General features: G+C 37.6%; 1 protein-coding gene across 1 annotated transcript; it reads right to left on the reverse strand.

The window, feature by feature from the left end:
* Positions 1-4,509: 4,509 nt before the first annotated feature.
* On the reverse strand, positions 4,510-11,581 carry LOC121400939. The gene is made up of 5 exons (XM_041585074.1): positions 11,497-11,581; positions 8,382-8,527; positions 7,638-7,806; positions 6,514-6,649; positions 4,510-4,756 (listed from the first exon to the last, which is right to left on the reverse strand). Exons 1-5 carry the CDS (start codon positions 11,543-11,545, stop codon positions 4,510-4,512), a joined length of 747 nt encoding a protein of 248 aa, XP_041441008.1. The 5' UTR covers positions 11,546-11,581.
* Positions 11,582-12,159: the final 578 nt, after the last annotated feature.

Below are 12,159 nucleotides of genomic sequence, written 5' to 3' on the forward strand. Positions count from 1 at the left end.
ATTTGTGGTCAGGGCCCCCCCATTAAAAAAAATTGGTGGCCAGGACCCCCCCTTAATTGTCCATGTAAAAAAAAACTCCCCCCCCCAGAAGCTTAAAAAAAATTGATGCCCAGGGCCCCACCACACAACAGGGACCACAAAGGGTTACCTTTGCACTTACTTTATTAGTGTGTGTGGCCCACCTGCTGTCAGTGAGCTGTCAACAACACAAGGGAGGAGGGGCGCAGCATTTTCTTCCCTTATCGGTCACAAAATTTGAAGTCCTGGTAAAGCTGCATGGTGATTGGATGAGCTGGAGGGGAAGTTCAAACCTCAACTATCCAATCCCTGAGCAGCTGAACCGGGACCTGTGACAATAAGGGAAAGTAATGGACAGAAGATACCTCCCCCTGTTCTTCCGTCCTGCCTTCCCAAAGTCGGCAGCTCTCAGAAAGCAGGGGCCCGGCTAATCAAGAAAGTGCTGTGTGGCAGGGCCCTCCTTGCCCCCTACAACTCTCCCCCTGTCCCCCCCTGATGGCAGCCCTGGGTATAGTCTACTGGGAATGAGCTGGTGGGGGAAATAAGGAACTACACTTGGAGAGACAGGCTGGTGAGACTGTATATTCAGTGGGTTTCTCCTGGGTACTCCAGTTTCCTCCCACACTCCAAAACATACAGGCACTGAATTGCCTCCTGATAAATATTTGCTCTAGTGATTGTGATGGAGACGTTCAATGACTATATCAATACAAATGTGTACAATCAATGAATAAAAAAATATATAGGTGTAGCAGCATATAACAGTTCTACTGTCCCCTTCCAAAAGAGTAAATCATTGCATATATAGCTGCACCTAATGGTTTGTTGAGAAGTATTATTATTATTATTGTCAAATTATAACTTACACAAAACACCAAACATGTCTGTGCTGTATAAAAAAACAGGTATATTGCACTGCCATTATCAGCATTACTCTAACCAACACCACTGCTATAACATATAAAGACAATTTACACACACTTATAAATATATATATATATATATATATTATAGTACAAACACCTGCACTCTGTCCACTTTTTTCTCCAGGCCGGGTGCTCGGTCAAAGTCTTTATATATGCATAGAATGGACCAGCACACCGTTTTCTTCAATCAAACGTGTTTATTCAATACACACTGTGCATCCAACGTTTCGGCCCGCATCCGGGCCTTGATAAAGGCCCGGATGCGGGCCGAAACGTTGGATGCACAGTGTGTATTGAATAAACACGTTTGATTGAAGAAAACGGTGTGCTGGTCCATTCTATGCATATATATATATATATATATATATATATATATATATATATATATATATATATATAGTGCACACTAGAACAAATCCGGTGCTCTTGGACAGTTTTACTGAAGAGACAAATTATGTGGTACACTCTCCATTCATGTCCCTCTGTGACATTAGCCCATTTCCCCAAAATTGTAAAAGTTAAAGGGGTGGTTCACCTTTTAGTATGTTATATATGCTTTATTGTTTTGTTTTTTAAAATATTTGCCAACTTCTGCCTCTTTCCGGTTTTCACATGGGGGTCACTGACCACAGTAGCCAAAAACTATAGCTCTGTTTTATTTAGTTACATAGTTCAACCCTTCCAAATGAAAACCCAGCATCCATACACACACCCCTCCCTACTTTTAATTAAATTCTATATACCCATACCTATACTAACTATAGAGTTTAGTATCACAATAGCCTTTTATATTATGTCCGTCCAAAAAATCATCCAAGCCACTCAAAAGGCATTAACTGAATCAGCATCACAACATCACCCGGCAGTGCATTCCACAACCTCACTGTCCTGACTGCGAAGAACCCCCTAAGTTGCTTCAAATGAAAGTTCTTTTCTTCTAGTCTAAAGGGGTGGCCTCTGGTACAGTGATCCTCTTTATGGGTAAAAAGGTTCCCTGCTATTTTTCTATAATGTCCTCTAATATACTTGTAAAGTGTAATCATGTCCCCTTTACAAGTACATTAGAGGACATTATAGACAAATAGCAGGGGACCTTTTTACCCATAAAGAGCATCACCGAACCACAGCTTTCTATGCAGCCTCCTCCTATTCCAGCCTCTCATTCAAGATGCTGCCTGGTTGCTAGGGTAAGAAGCAACTAGAGAGCTGCTGAACAAAAAGCTAAATTACTGAAAAAACATAACAATTAAGAGCAATTGCAGGTTGACTTAGAATAACAATATCTACATCATATTAAAAGTAAATGTGAACAACCCCTTTAACTAAAACTTAATTAGTAGTAATTCCCTGTGCAATATATACAGTACACCAGGGATGCACTGAATGGAGGATTTGGTTCAAGATTTGAATTTATTCTAACCCATAAAGTCATGAGATTTTTAAAGCTCTGGGCAACTCAATACACACAATAGATGCATATTTTTTTATTTATCCTTATATCTGAATATGTTAATAAGGGCTCAGGTTTGGTTCAGGATTTGGCTGAATCTTTTGTGAAGGTTTTTGGTATTCATTTGAATTGAAAAATTATGAATTTGGTGCATCCCTAATATACACAGAGATGGATTCAAATTCATATTCTGTATTGTTTGAAATTTGCTGCGAGACATATATAGCATAACAAGGAATGTAAACTAAATTTATGTGTGCTATCTATGCAGCATTGTCCAATTCAGCTGGAATTCCATTCATTTCAGCCAGAGGACACTGTAATCATAACATGGTTATAAAATCTGTGCATTGTATGTGTCGATAGTCTCAAAAACAGAACAAAGCATTATAAAGAAAATTACGCACCGACACTAATCCTAAAATAATTTTCCTTCAGACTTTACACTCATGCATGCACGGTAACAATTTTGGATCTTTATGGTGCGTGCGTAAATCTAATTCTAAGCTAGGGACACCTGGGCCAGTGCATTTTCCAGAAAAGAAAAACAATTCAATTCATGGGACAGTGCTTAAAACAGTGGTATCCCCCAGTGAATAAGGCTTTCCTTTTATATTTACTATTATTATTTAGCATACTCTTTGGGGCATATTTACTAAGGTATGAATTTTATGCATATTTATCTCAAAGTTTGTCTTATTTTTGCTGCCACATCGCTTGCTTAAAATCATAATAATGCTGCTACTACATGTAGGGGCACATTTACTTAGGTCGAGTGAAGGAATAGAATAAAAAATACTTCGAATTTCGAAGTATTTTTTTGGCTACTTCGACCATCGAATTGGCTACTTCGACTTCAAATTGAACTAAAAATCGGTCGACCATTCGATAGTCGAAGTACTGTCTCTTTAAAAAAAACTTTGATCACCTAATTCGCCACCTAAAACCTACTGAGCATCAATGTTAGCCTATGGGGAAGGTCCCCATAGGCTTTCTAGCCAATTTCTGATCGAAGGAAAATCGTTCGATCGATGGATTAAAATCCTTCGAATCGTTCGATTCGAATGATTTAATGGTTCGAACAAACGATTATTCCTTCGATGAAACGAATATCGCTAAATCCTTCGACTTCGATATTCGAAGTCAAAGGATTTGACTTAGAAGGTCGAAAATCGAGGGTTAATTAACCCTCGATATTCGACCCTAAGTAAATGTCCTGCAATTTTGCTGGTGTAAATACTTACATACCGTTCCCATAAAGTTGTTTGGGAAAATACACTGGTGAATTAAAGGGGTGGTTCACCTTTAAATTAACTTTTAGTATGTTATAGAATGGCTAATTCTAAGCAACTTTTCAATTTGCCTCCATTCTTTATAGTTTTTGAATTATTTGCATGCTTCTTCTGACTCTTTACAGGTTTCAAATGGAAAAAAAACAAATGCTCTGTAAGGCTACACATGTATTGTTATTGCTATTTTCTATTACTTATCTTTCTATTTAGGGCCGCTTGTTTTCATATGCTAGTCTCTTTGGTCCCTAGCAACCAGATTGCTGAAACTGCAAACCGGAGAGCTGCTAAATAACTCAAAAGACACAAATAATAAAAAAATTAAATCCAGTTGCAAATTGTCTCAGAATATCACTCTCTACATCATACTAAAAGTTAACTCAAAGGTGAACAACACCTATAATGTTATACGTGACAAAAGTAGGGGCCTTCCCAAGAAAACTTCTGCATTAGTAGAAATTCAATACTGCCTTGTTAGTATCACTTTAAGATTTCATAAGGTTTCACACATTAGAGGGGCAGATTTATCAAGTGTCGTATAGTGAATTTGAATTTACGAGTTTCAAAATCAAACATTGAATGTGTAAATCTGAATGTGAGATTTATCACAACTCGACCATAGAAACAGTTCTATTTCAAATATTCCCCACCAATATACAGTATTCACACATCCTAAACTAAACTGCTTTATGTAACAAGTATGACGGCAGTTTTTTTTTAAAGATGGTAAATGAAATAGATATAGTTAATAATGACATATATACATGAACATTCTAACTCAATGTGATATTTACATATATTTTAAGTGCAATGATTTGAATCATGTTCAAGTTAAGTTTAAATGTGTCAATGGTTGAAGCTTGTTAGCTCTTCTGTCTATATAGTCAGCAGTAATTCTCAGGTTCTTTGTCTTTGAATGGAGAGTTGTTTCCCTAAGTTTCACGATCAGTGACTGTAGCTCAGTGTTCAGGTTTTGCAGGGCTTGGTTCTCATTCCAGATAATGTTCCTCTCTCTTATAGCAATGTCCCTTTCCCATTTTGCTAATGATATTCTTTCTTCAAGTTCTTGCAAGCTGTAAAAAAAATGAAGGAAATTATCATAATGAAAGAAATGTAATTCAAACAGTTAGGGCTAAAGTCTACAGGAGATTTCCGTCAGGTTTTGTGGCTCAGATTTTATCTAAATTTTTAAGGGTAAAATCAAATTTTTTGAGGGTAAGTTTCATTAAAAAAAAACATTTTTCAGGATTTATTATGCCCCGAAGCTGCTAAAAGCCCAAATGTGAAAACTCTCCAGCTAAAAACCTGTCAAGGTCATGTAGAAGTCAATGGCAGATGTTCCTTTAACCATTTAAACGTCTTTTGCCTTCATGAATTTTTTTTTTTTACGGTGGTTTGTGCTCAAAAACTTAAATCAATTCTATGTATTGGAGGTTTTTAACCTATAATTCAATAATTATTCAAGTTTTTTCCTCTGATTGCATTTGATAGAGTTTTTTTACATTCGGCTTTTTTCATAAATAAGCAAACATTCAAGTTGTATGTTTATTCGAGGTATAAAAAAAACCTCACAAACTTGACCTTTAATAATTAACCCCCTTAGGGCAGAGACACACGCTCAAAGTCGGGGAAATTAGTCGCCCAGCGACAAATCTTATCTACGATTTGCATTCGGCAAGAATGCAAATCGACGTCAGGATGGCACTCTAAGCACTTCGTTTTCCAAAGTCGGCCAAAGTTTCCTCGTGAGGCAACTTTGGGTGACTTTGGAAAATGAAGCGTTTCGATTGCCATCCTGCCGGCAATTTACATTCTAGCTGGCAGGAGGCAGTTCGGGGAGATTAGTCGGCCCGAAGAAGAAGAGATATGTCGCTGGGCGACTAATCTCTCCGAATCTGTGCATGTGTTTCTGCCCTAAATGTATTTTAATGGAAAAAAGCATGCTGCATACCCATCTAACAGTTGCATTGGATGGAAAACTTTCCATGTAGTTTACACATCAGATTTTTGTATCAGTCCCATTATATTTTGACCTATGTGACTTGTTGTGTTGTGCCCATCTGACACCATCCTACAGAATCTTCTGTGGAGTTTAGCCATCAGATCACAAGGGGACCTGATGAAAATGGGAGGTATCACACAGGATTATCCAGCTGCCCCAATCAATGATCCAGGCCCCTACCTGATATTTGCCATTAAGATTCTGATTCAGTAAAGTATATGCAAACAATATCTGCATCGGCCTAGTCCTTACCCCCATGGGATTATTCCAGCTATCCCAATCAATGTTCTGGGCCCCTACCTAATACTGGCCAATAAGCTTCTGATTTAGTAAAGCATATGCAACCAAGATCAGTGGACATATTAATGGACATGTAAAGTCTGATTCGCTGGGTGGTACTGAAATGTTAGTCAACCCCAAGTAAAATAGACATTTTTCCTTGTGCCGGTAAAAACTCCCTGCTCTGCCGTTTTCTTACATTTAGATCTTTGGTCCATTGACTACTGAGCATTCTGCAAAGTAGAATAAAACTTGCCAGGTTTACTCTTGCACATGCCGAAAAAGAATATTTTTGATGGGCATCAACTTATACTCCATCCCTATGGTGCTATTACTCTTTAAGTATCAGCTGCAATGTAAAAAAGATGGAGGATTTATACCATAAATGGGAAAAATCAGAACATCTTGGTATTAGTTCCTCTGTTTCTATTATCTCTAACCTTAATTTGGCTGAGAGGTGATTCTCCTATGTGTTTAGTAACTTCACATTTTCAGAATTTCATTCATTTTCAGAATTTCATCAGCAATATATCAGTACCACATACATACTTAGCCAAATATTTGCTCCTCATGCCTTGCATTTTTCTCCTCTTTTGTATATTTTCCACCTTTATTGCTCGGTCATATCCATGATGCCATGACAAGGTTTCATTTAGGACTTGTTTTGGTTGCAGTACCAAAGATACTAAAAAATAAATAGGGCAGCATATTTACCCTTTTTCACAGTAAAGTATGTGCTGTTATTGCCTAGTAAAGTAAATACAGGTTTATATGATGCTTAGACACCAACACAAACCTTTTTAAAGGGGTTGTTCACCTTTGAGTTAACTTTTAGTATGACGTAGAGAGTGATATTCTGAGACAATTTGCAATTGGTTTTCATTTGTGATTTTTGAGTTATTTAGCCTTTGCTTTAGCTCTTCAGTTTGCAGTTTCAGAAATCTGGTTGCTATGGTCCATATTACCCTAGCAACAATGCACTGATTTGAATAAGAGACTGGAATATGAATAGGAGAGGCCTGAATAGAAAGAAGAGTAATAAAAAGTAGCAATAACAATTAATTTGAAGCCTTACGGAGCCCAGTGAACCCTAGTTTGAAAGCTGTAAAGAGTCAGAAAGAAATAGGCAAATAATTAATAAACGATAAAAATTAATAATGAAGGCCAATTTAAACGTTGCTTAGAATTGACCACTTTAAGTGCATTTACAGTAAATACAGCACTCTCTAATATGTTCTTAACAGTAAAGGCAACTGGGATACTGTAAGCTGCATTGATCTATTGCACATACAGTATTATATCACATAGCAGCCAGACAACCCTCCAGTTTTCTGAGTAAAATAAAAAGCTGTGCGTCCATATTAATTTTGCATAATACCGTGTGACAACAATATTTTAGGCGCAGTTGCAACACATTTAACCACCCAGCCACTTCTTTCAGGAACCCGTAGAAAGGCTGACCCTACAGTTCTGTAACCTCTGATCTACAACGTATGTTCTCACATAAAGATCTGGGTTATTAAGAACTTTCATCTTCTAATACAATTTATATGCGCAAGAATGTTCTGTTCCAAACCTTAGTTTGCACTTAGTAATCAGCAGCTAGGCTAATATTTACTCTCATTTAATCCTTGTGCTTCCAAAACTGTTTATACAAAGCTGAAGAGACTTACTGTTGGGTAACACTGATCCATTGTCATGTGTTGCCTTTTGCAATGTTTGTGCTAGATGATGTTGACCTGTTTCATGAAGAATAGCACAAAACATTGTGAATGTATGATTGCTGGCACTTTTTAAAATCTCTAGCAGTTTGGATATCCTCTTATCCGGAGACTCTTCTAGCTGTAAGATGCAAAAGAAGTTACCGGTAGTGGAAAAAGGGTACAATAACTATATGGCCAAAAGTATCTAGACACTCCATATTAAAAGACTCACCAGAAGCAAACAAACCTAGCATTATTATATTTAATATTTCAACTACATGTTGATGTTTAAGTTTGGTTGTGGAGAAGTTTTCATAGTTTGGGTTAGAGCTTTTGGTGTCATTGAAATCAAACCTGTAGCAAGGCTACAGTTTACATTATGTTCTTGACAACTGAATGTCTGTGGTGACACCAAACGTGACAGGCTTCGTTCTCCTGGAACATTCAGATGTAAAGAGTTGGGCAGCAAAATAAGTGCTGTGATTGGCCATTTGGGAAGCTGGCTGCCTACTGGAGGCTCTATTTGGCAGTACACCTGGTTTTCATACAACCAAAACTTGTTTCTTTTGTTTCAGTTATGCAGTTTTTTCTATAAAGTCCATTTATGTGTTTATAGTCTTGTGCAGATATTCTACCTGACATTATCTCTTGAGTAGGTGAGGACTGATACAAACGATTACACTGTATGTAAAATAACAATCAGAAATGTATTACCTCGAGCAAACCAATTTGTTCAGTAGTTAGAATTCCATGTTCCTTCAGCTTTCTATACAGATGAGATGTAAGAGATAGGTGTTTGACAAAGATCTGATGGTAATGTTGTAGGATCCCAGAATGGACATGTTTGCCAGCAGAACCTACTGGAATAACATTTCATTTTAGAAATTATACCATACCACCATATACAAAATTTGTGCAATATTTGTGTTTGTCTTTTGGAGTGGTTGTTTTCAAACCTGCACTATTCTTGAACCAACCAGTACCCTTAGGTCATGGATATGGTAGGAACCCTGTCAAAAATATGAATGGGATCCTATGGATACTCATGGCTTATACCAGGCACAAACTGGGATATTAAAATAGGCCCTGGCATTTCAATAACAAGGAGGAATAAACAGGCCCCCGTCAGACCAATACATTTTGACTGTCTATGGCATCTTACAGCAGCAACTCTGGCATTTGCTAATATCCACGGATTGCCAATCTGGGACTGTTTTATACAGTATCAACATGTTGAAGAGCAGCATTTTGACTTAAAATCTAATTTCCCTACCATATACCCACACGCTCAGAGTGGTCAGGTTTTTGGTTTTTTCAAAAACCATACTTTTATATTTTGGGACTCAAAGTACCTGGAGGAGAACCACACAAATACCAACACAGTCCTGGTCAGGATCAAACCCAACAGTACAGTAATGCAATGCAGTTAACCCCTATAACACTGGCTATAAGAAGATAAGCTGTGGCCTGTATAATTCTTACATTTGTCTGGAGTCTCTTTTTGTAGCTCCTCTAAGCCAACATTCATAGCTTAAATAACTCTGCTGTTTATTTAGTAGGGAGGTTGTCCAGATAGCACTAACACACAATAAATAGCTATAACAACCAAACAAGGATTACCTGTACTCTAAACAAAACATTTCATAGCATAGAAAGTGTTTAGTACTATTTTTATTTGCTTTGATTTTCTTTCATACTGTAATTATTACAGTAAGTATTTCTGAGCTTCTACGTCATGAGTCCCCAACATTTTTTTCCAGCAATCTGGTTGTCAGGGTCCAAATTACCCTAGCAACCTGTGCGTTGATATGAATAAAGGATTGAATTATGAACAAGACTGGCCTGAATAGACAGTTGAGTAATAAAACATGTAAGCATTGGTTATATATAGCCCACACCCATATAGTTAATCACGAGGTGCAAATCCATCAAAGACGCACCAATAAGCCTGCCAGGAATAATAATAACAACAATAAATTTGTAGCCTTACAGAGCATTGTTTTTTAGATAGGGGTCAGCTGGAAAGAGTCAGACACTTACTGAAATGTATTTAATACTTAGTAGAAAAACCTCTGTTGGTAATGACAGCTTCAAGATGCCTCTTGTATGGAGAAACTAGTCGCATGCATTGTTCAGGTGTGATTTTGGTCCATTCTTCAAATCTTGAAGGTTCCGGGGGCCTCTTATATGAACTCAGATCTTTAGTTCAGTTTTGGTCTCAACTGACCAGATTATATTCTCCCAGAATTTCACTGTCTTATCCAAATGTTGTGCAGCAAACTTTAAACAAGCTTCAACATGCTTTTTCTTCAGCAGTGGAGTATCGCGCAGTGAGCATACATAGAGGCCGTGTCCGTTGAGTGCATTATATATTGTTTTCTTTGAAACAATTGTACCTGCTAATTCAAGGTCTTTCTGAAGCTCTCACCGAGTGATCCTTGACTCTAGGACAACTCTTTTGATTATTCTTTTGACTCTTCTGTTAGAAATCTTGCAAGGAGCACCTGATCGTTGCCAGTTTAGGGTGGAATGATGTTCTTTCCACTTCTGGATTATGGCACCAACAGTGCTCACTGGAAAATTCAGAATCTTAGAAATACCAATGCCATCAGTATGTTTCCCAACAATAATTTTGCAAAGGTTTTGAGAGAGCTCTTTGCTTTTACCCATCATTAGATGTTTCTTGTGTGATGCCTTGGTATTGAGAAGCCTAATTACCATCAATTAGGAAGGCCATCAATTAGGACTAAACCAGCTGATATTGATTTGCACTGATAGGGGGCAGGATTGCTTTCTAAATACTGACTAATTTCAGCAGGTTTCTTGGCTTTCCATGCCTTTTTGCACCTCCGTTTTTTCATGTGTTCAATACTTATTCCCTATGTCATTCCACTTTATTACACATTCATTGCGCCATTATGGACATTTCTTGGACACGTCACCTTTTTGGACAATTATGAACTATGTAACACTGGGTGAACTGGTAAATAACAGTAGTTGTGTCTTCTGACGATTGCTTTGAATGTACACCTGACAAAGAGCAAGCTAAAATCAAAATGTATTTTTCCAAATAAACTTAAATTCCAGCATAACTGCGGCCGTGGGTTAATAGAAGGCTGACATTAATGCATCTGATGCATCAAAATGAACGCAATTGTATGTGAGCATTTTTTATGAATGAGAAGCATATTGGTATTGAATCTGAAAATTAGCTAATTTTGGTGCTTGGCAGTAAATTTGTATTTGTGTGTGATTCTTTTGAAGCAAGTCTGTTGCACCCACCTATTGACACAACCCACTGCGGGCGCCATGAGATTGCTGCATATTCAGGGTGGTGGTGGTTCCAATAGGCACACTTGTACAGAAGTTAGCAGAAGAGACAGGAAGGACACAATGGCATTTGCCCAGGTCTGAGAATCAAAATAGGCACTGACATTTCAGGTACCCTAACAGCCCCCACTAGCCCAGTAAATAGTGATTGTCTATGGCAACTTATAGCAGTCCCTCTGGCATTTGCAAAATAGCCACAAATTGTCTGGGCCTGTGTTTGAGCAATAATATGAAAGCACAACCGCTTTTATAGCTGGCATTGTAGATAATATGTTTGAGCAGCTACTCCTGCCTACATGTAACCTTTTTATATTTGATAATTTTGCACATATTTTTGCTTTTAGAGCTGCATTGTGATGCTAAATAATCCACAGAAAGCCACTACAGTATCTAGGGCTGTCCATTGTTTTCTCACAAAACGTTTTTCCAAATGTAATCATCAACTCAAAAGTCAACCACAGATCAGATGAAGTCAACAATAAATCATAGTGCTACTTACAAACCACAGGAGCCTTACTGAATGTCACCTTCTTTTTGGATAGGTTCATTGTGCATGCCCCCCAATAACATTAGCAACAACAGGTCAATACTTTTTCAACCCAGGAGCTTCCAGAGGTTGTAACGCCATCTTCAATTTGTGGTCCCTTGCTTTATCAGCTGTGAATATGGCACTGCACCATGTATATGGAAAGTGAACCACTAAGGGTAGATGCTGCCTTCTGTGAGTAAGGCATGTTATATTTTTTTTCTAAAAGTTGTTTGAGTTCCTATGCTTGGTTGCTATGAGGGAAAAAAGTCCCTCCTACTGGTAAATGAAAAGTTGCTTAGCACTCTTATCTTGAACAGTGTAATCCTTTGTACTTGAGATATAATGTACTTTTCTTTATTTGCTCTTATACCCTACTATTAACATTCATCTGAGCCTGTGTAACAGCATAAAGACATGTGCTTAGTGAATACATTCCACATTTGATTACTCCTTCTTAGATATTATTTCCTTTACAGCAATAAAGCCTAAAGTTTAAATCCTAAACATAAAAGAGCTCATTTAAAAATGCAAGAAGAAAGCATGCAACTTTAAAGAAACAGCTCAGTATGAAAATTGGGTAAATAGGCTGTGCAAAATAAATATAATACAGTTAGTTTGCCAAAAACATAATGA

The sequence above is a fragment of the Xenopus laevis genome, chromosome 1L (genome assembly GCF_017654675.1).
Source record: "Xenopus laevis strain J_2021 chromosome 1L, Xenopus_laevis_v10.1, whole genome shotgun sequence".
Taxonomy (NCBI): domain Eukaryota; kingdom Metazoa; phylum Chordata; class Amphibia; order Anura; family Pipidae; genus Xenopus; species Xenopus laevis.

Excerpts from the sequence above, each read along its gene's own strand:
- LOC121400939 (XM_041585074.1), bottom strand. The coding sequence starts at position 11,545 with ATGAACCTATCCAAAAAGAAGGTGACATTCAGTAAGGCTCCTGTGGTT. Across the intron at positions 8,528-11,496 it reads CAGTAAGGCTCCTGTGGTTT|TAGGTTCTGCTGGCAAACAT; the intron begins GTAAGTAGCACT and ends ATGTTATTCCAG. Across the intron at positions 6,650-7,637 it reads TGGATCAGTGTTACCCAACA|TATCTTTGGTACTGCAACCA; the intron begins GTAAGTCTCTTC and ends TTTATTTTTTAG.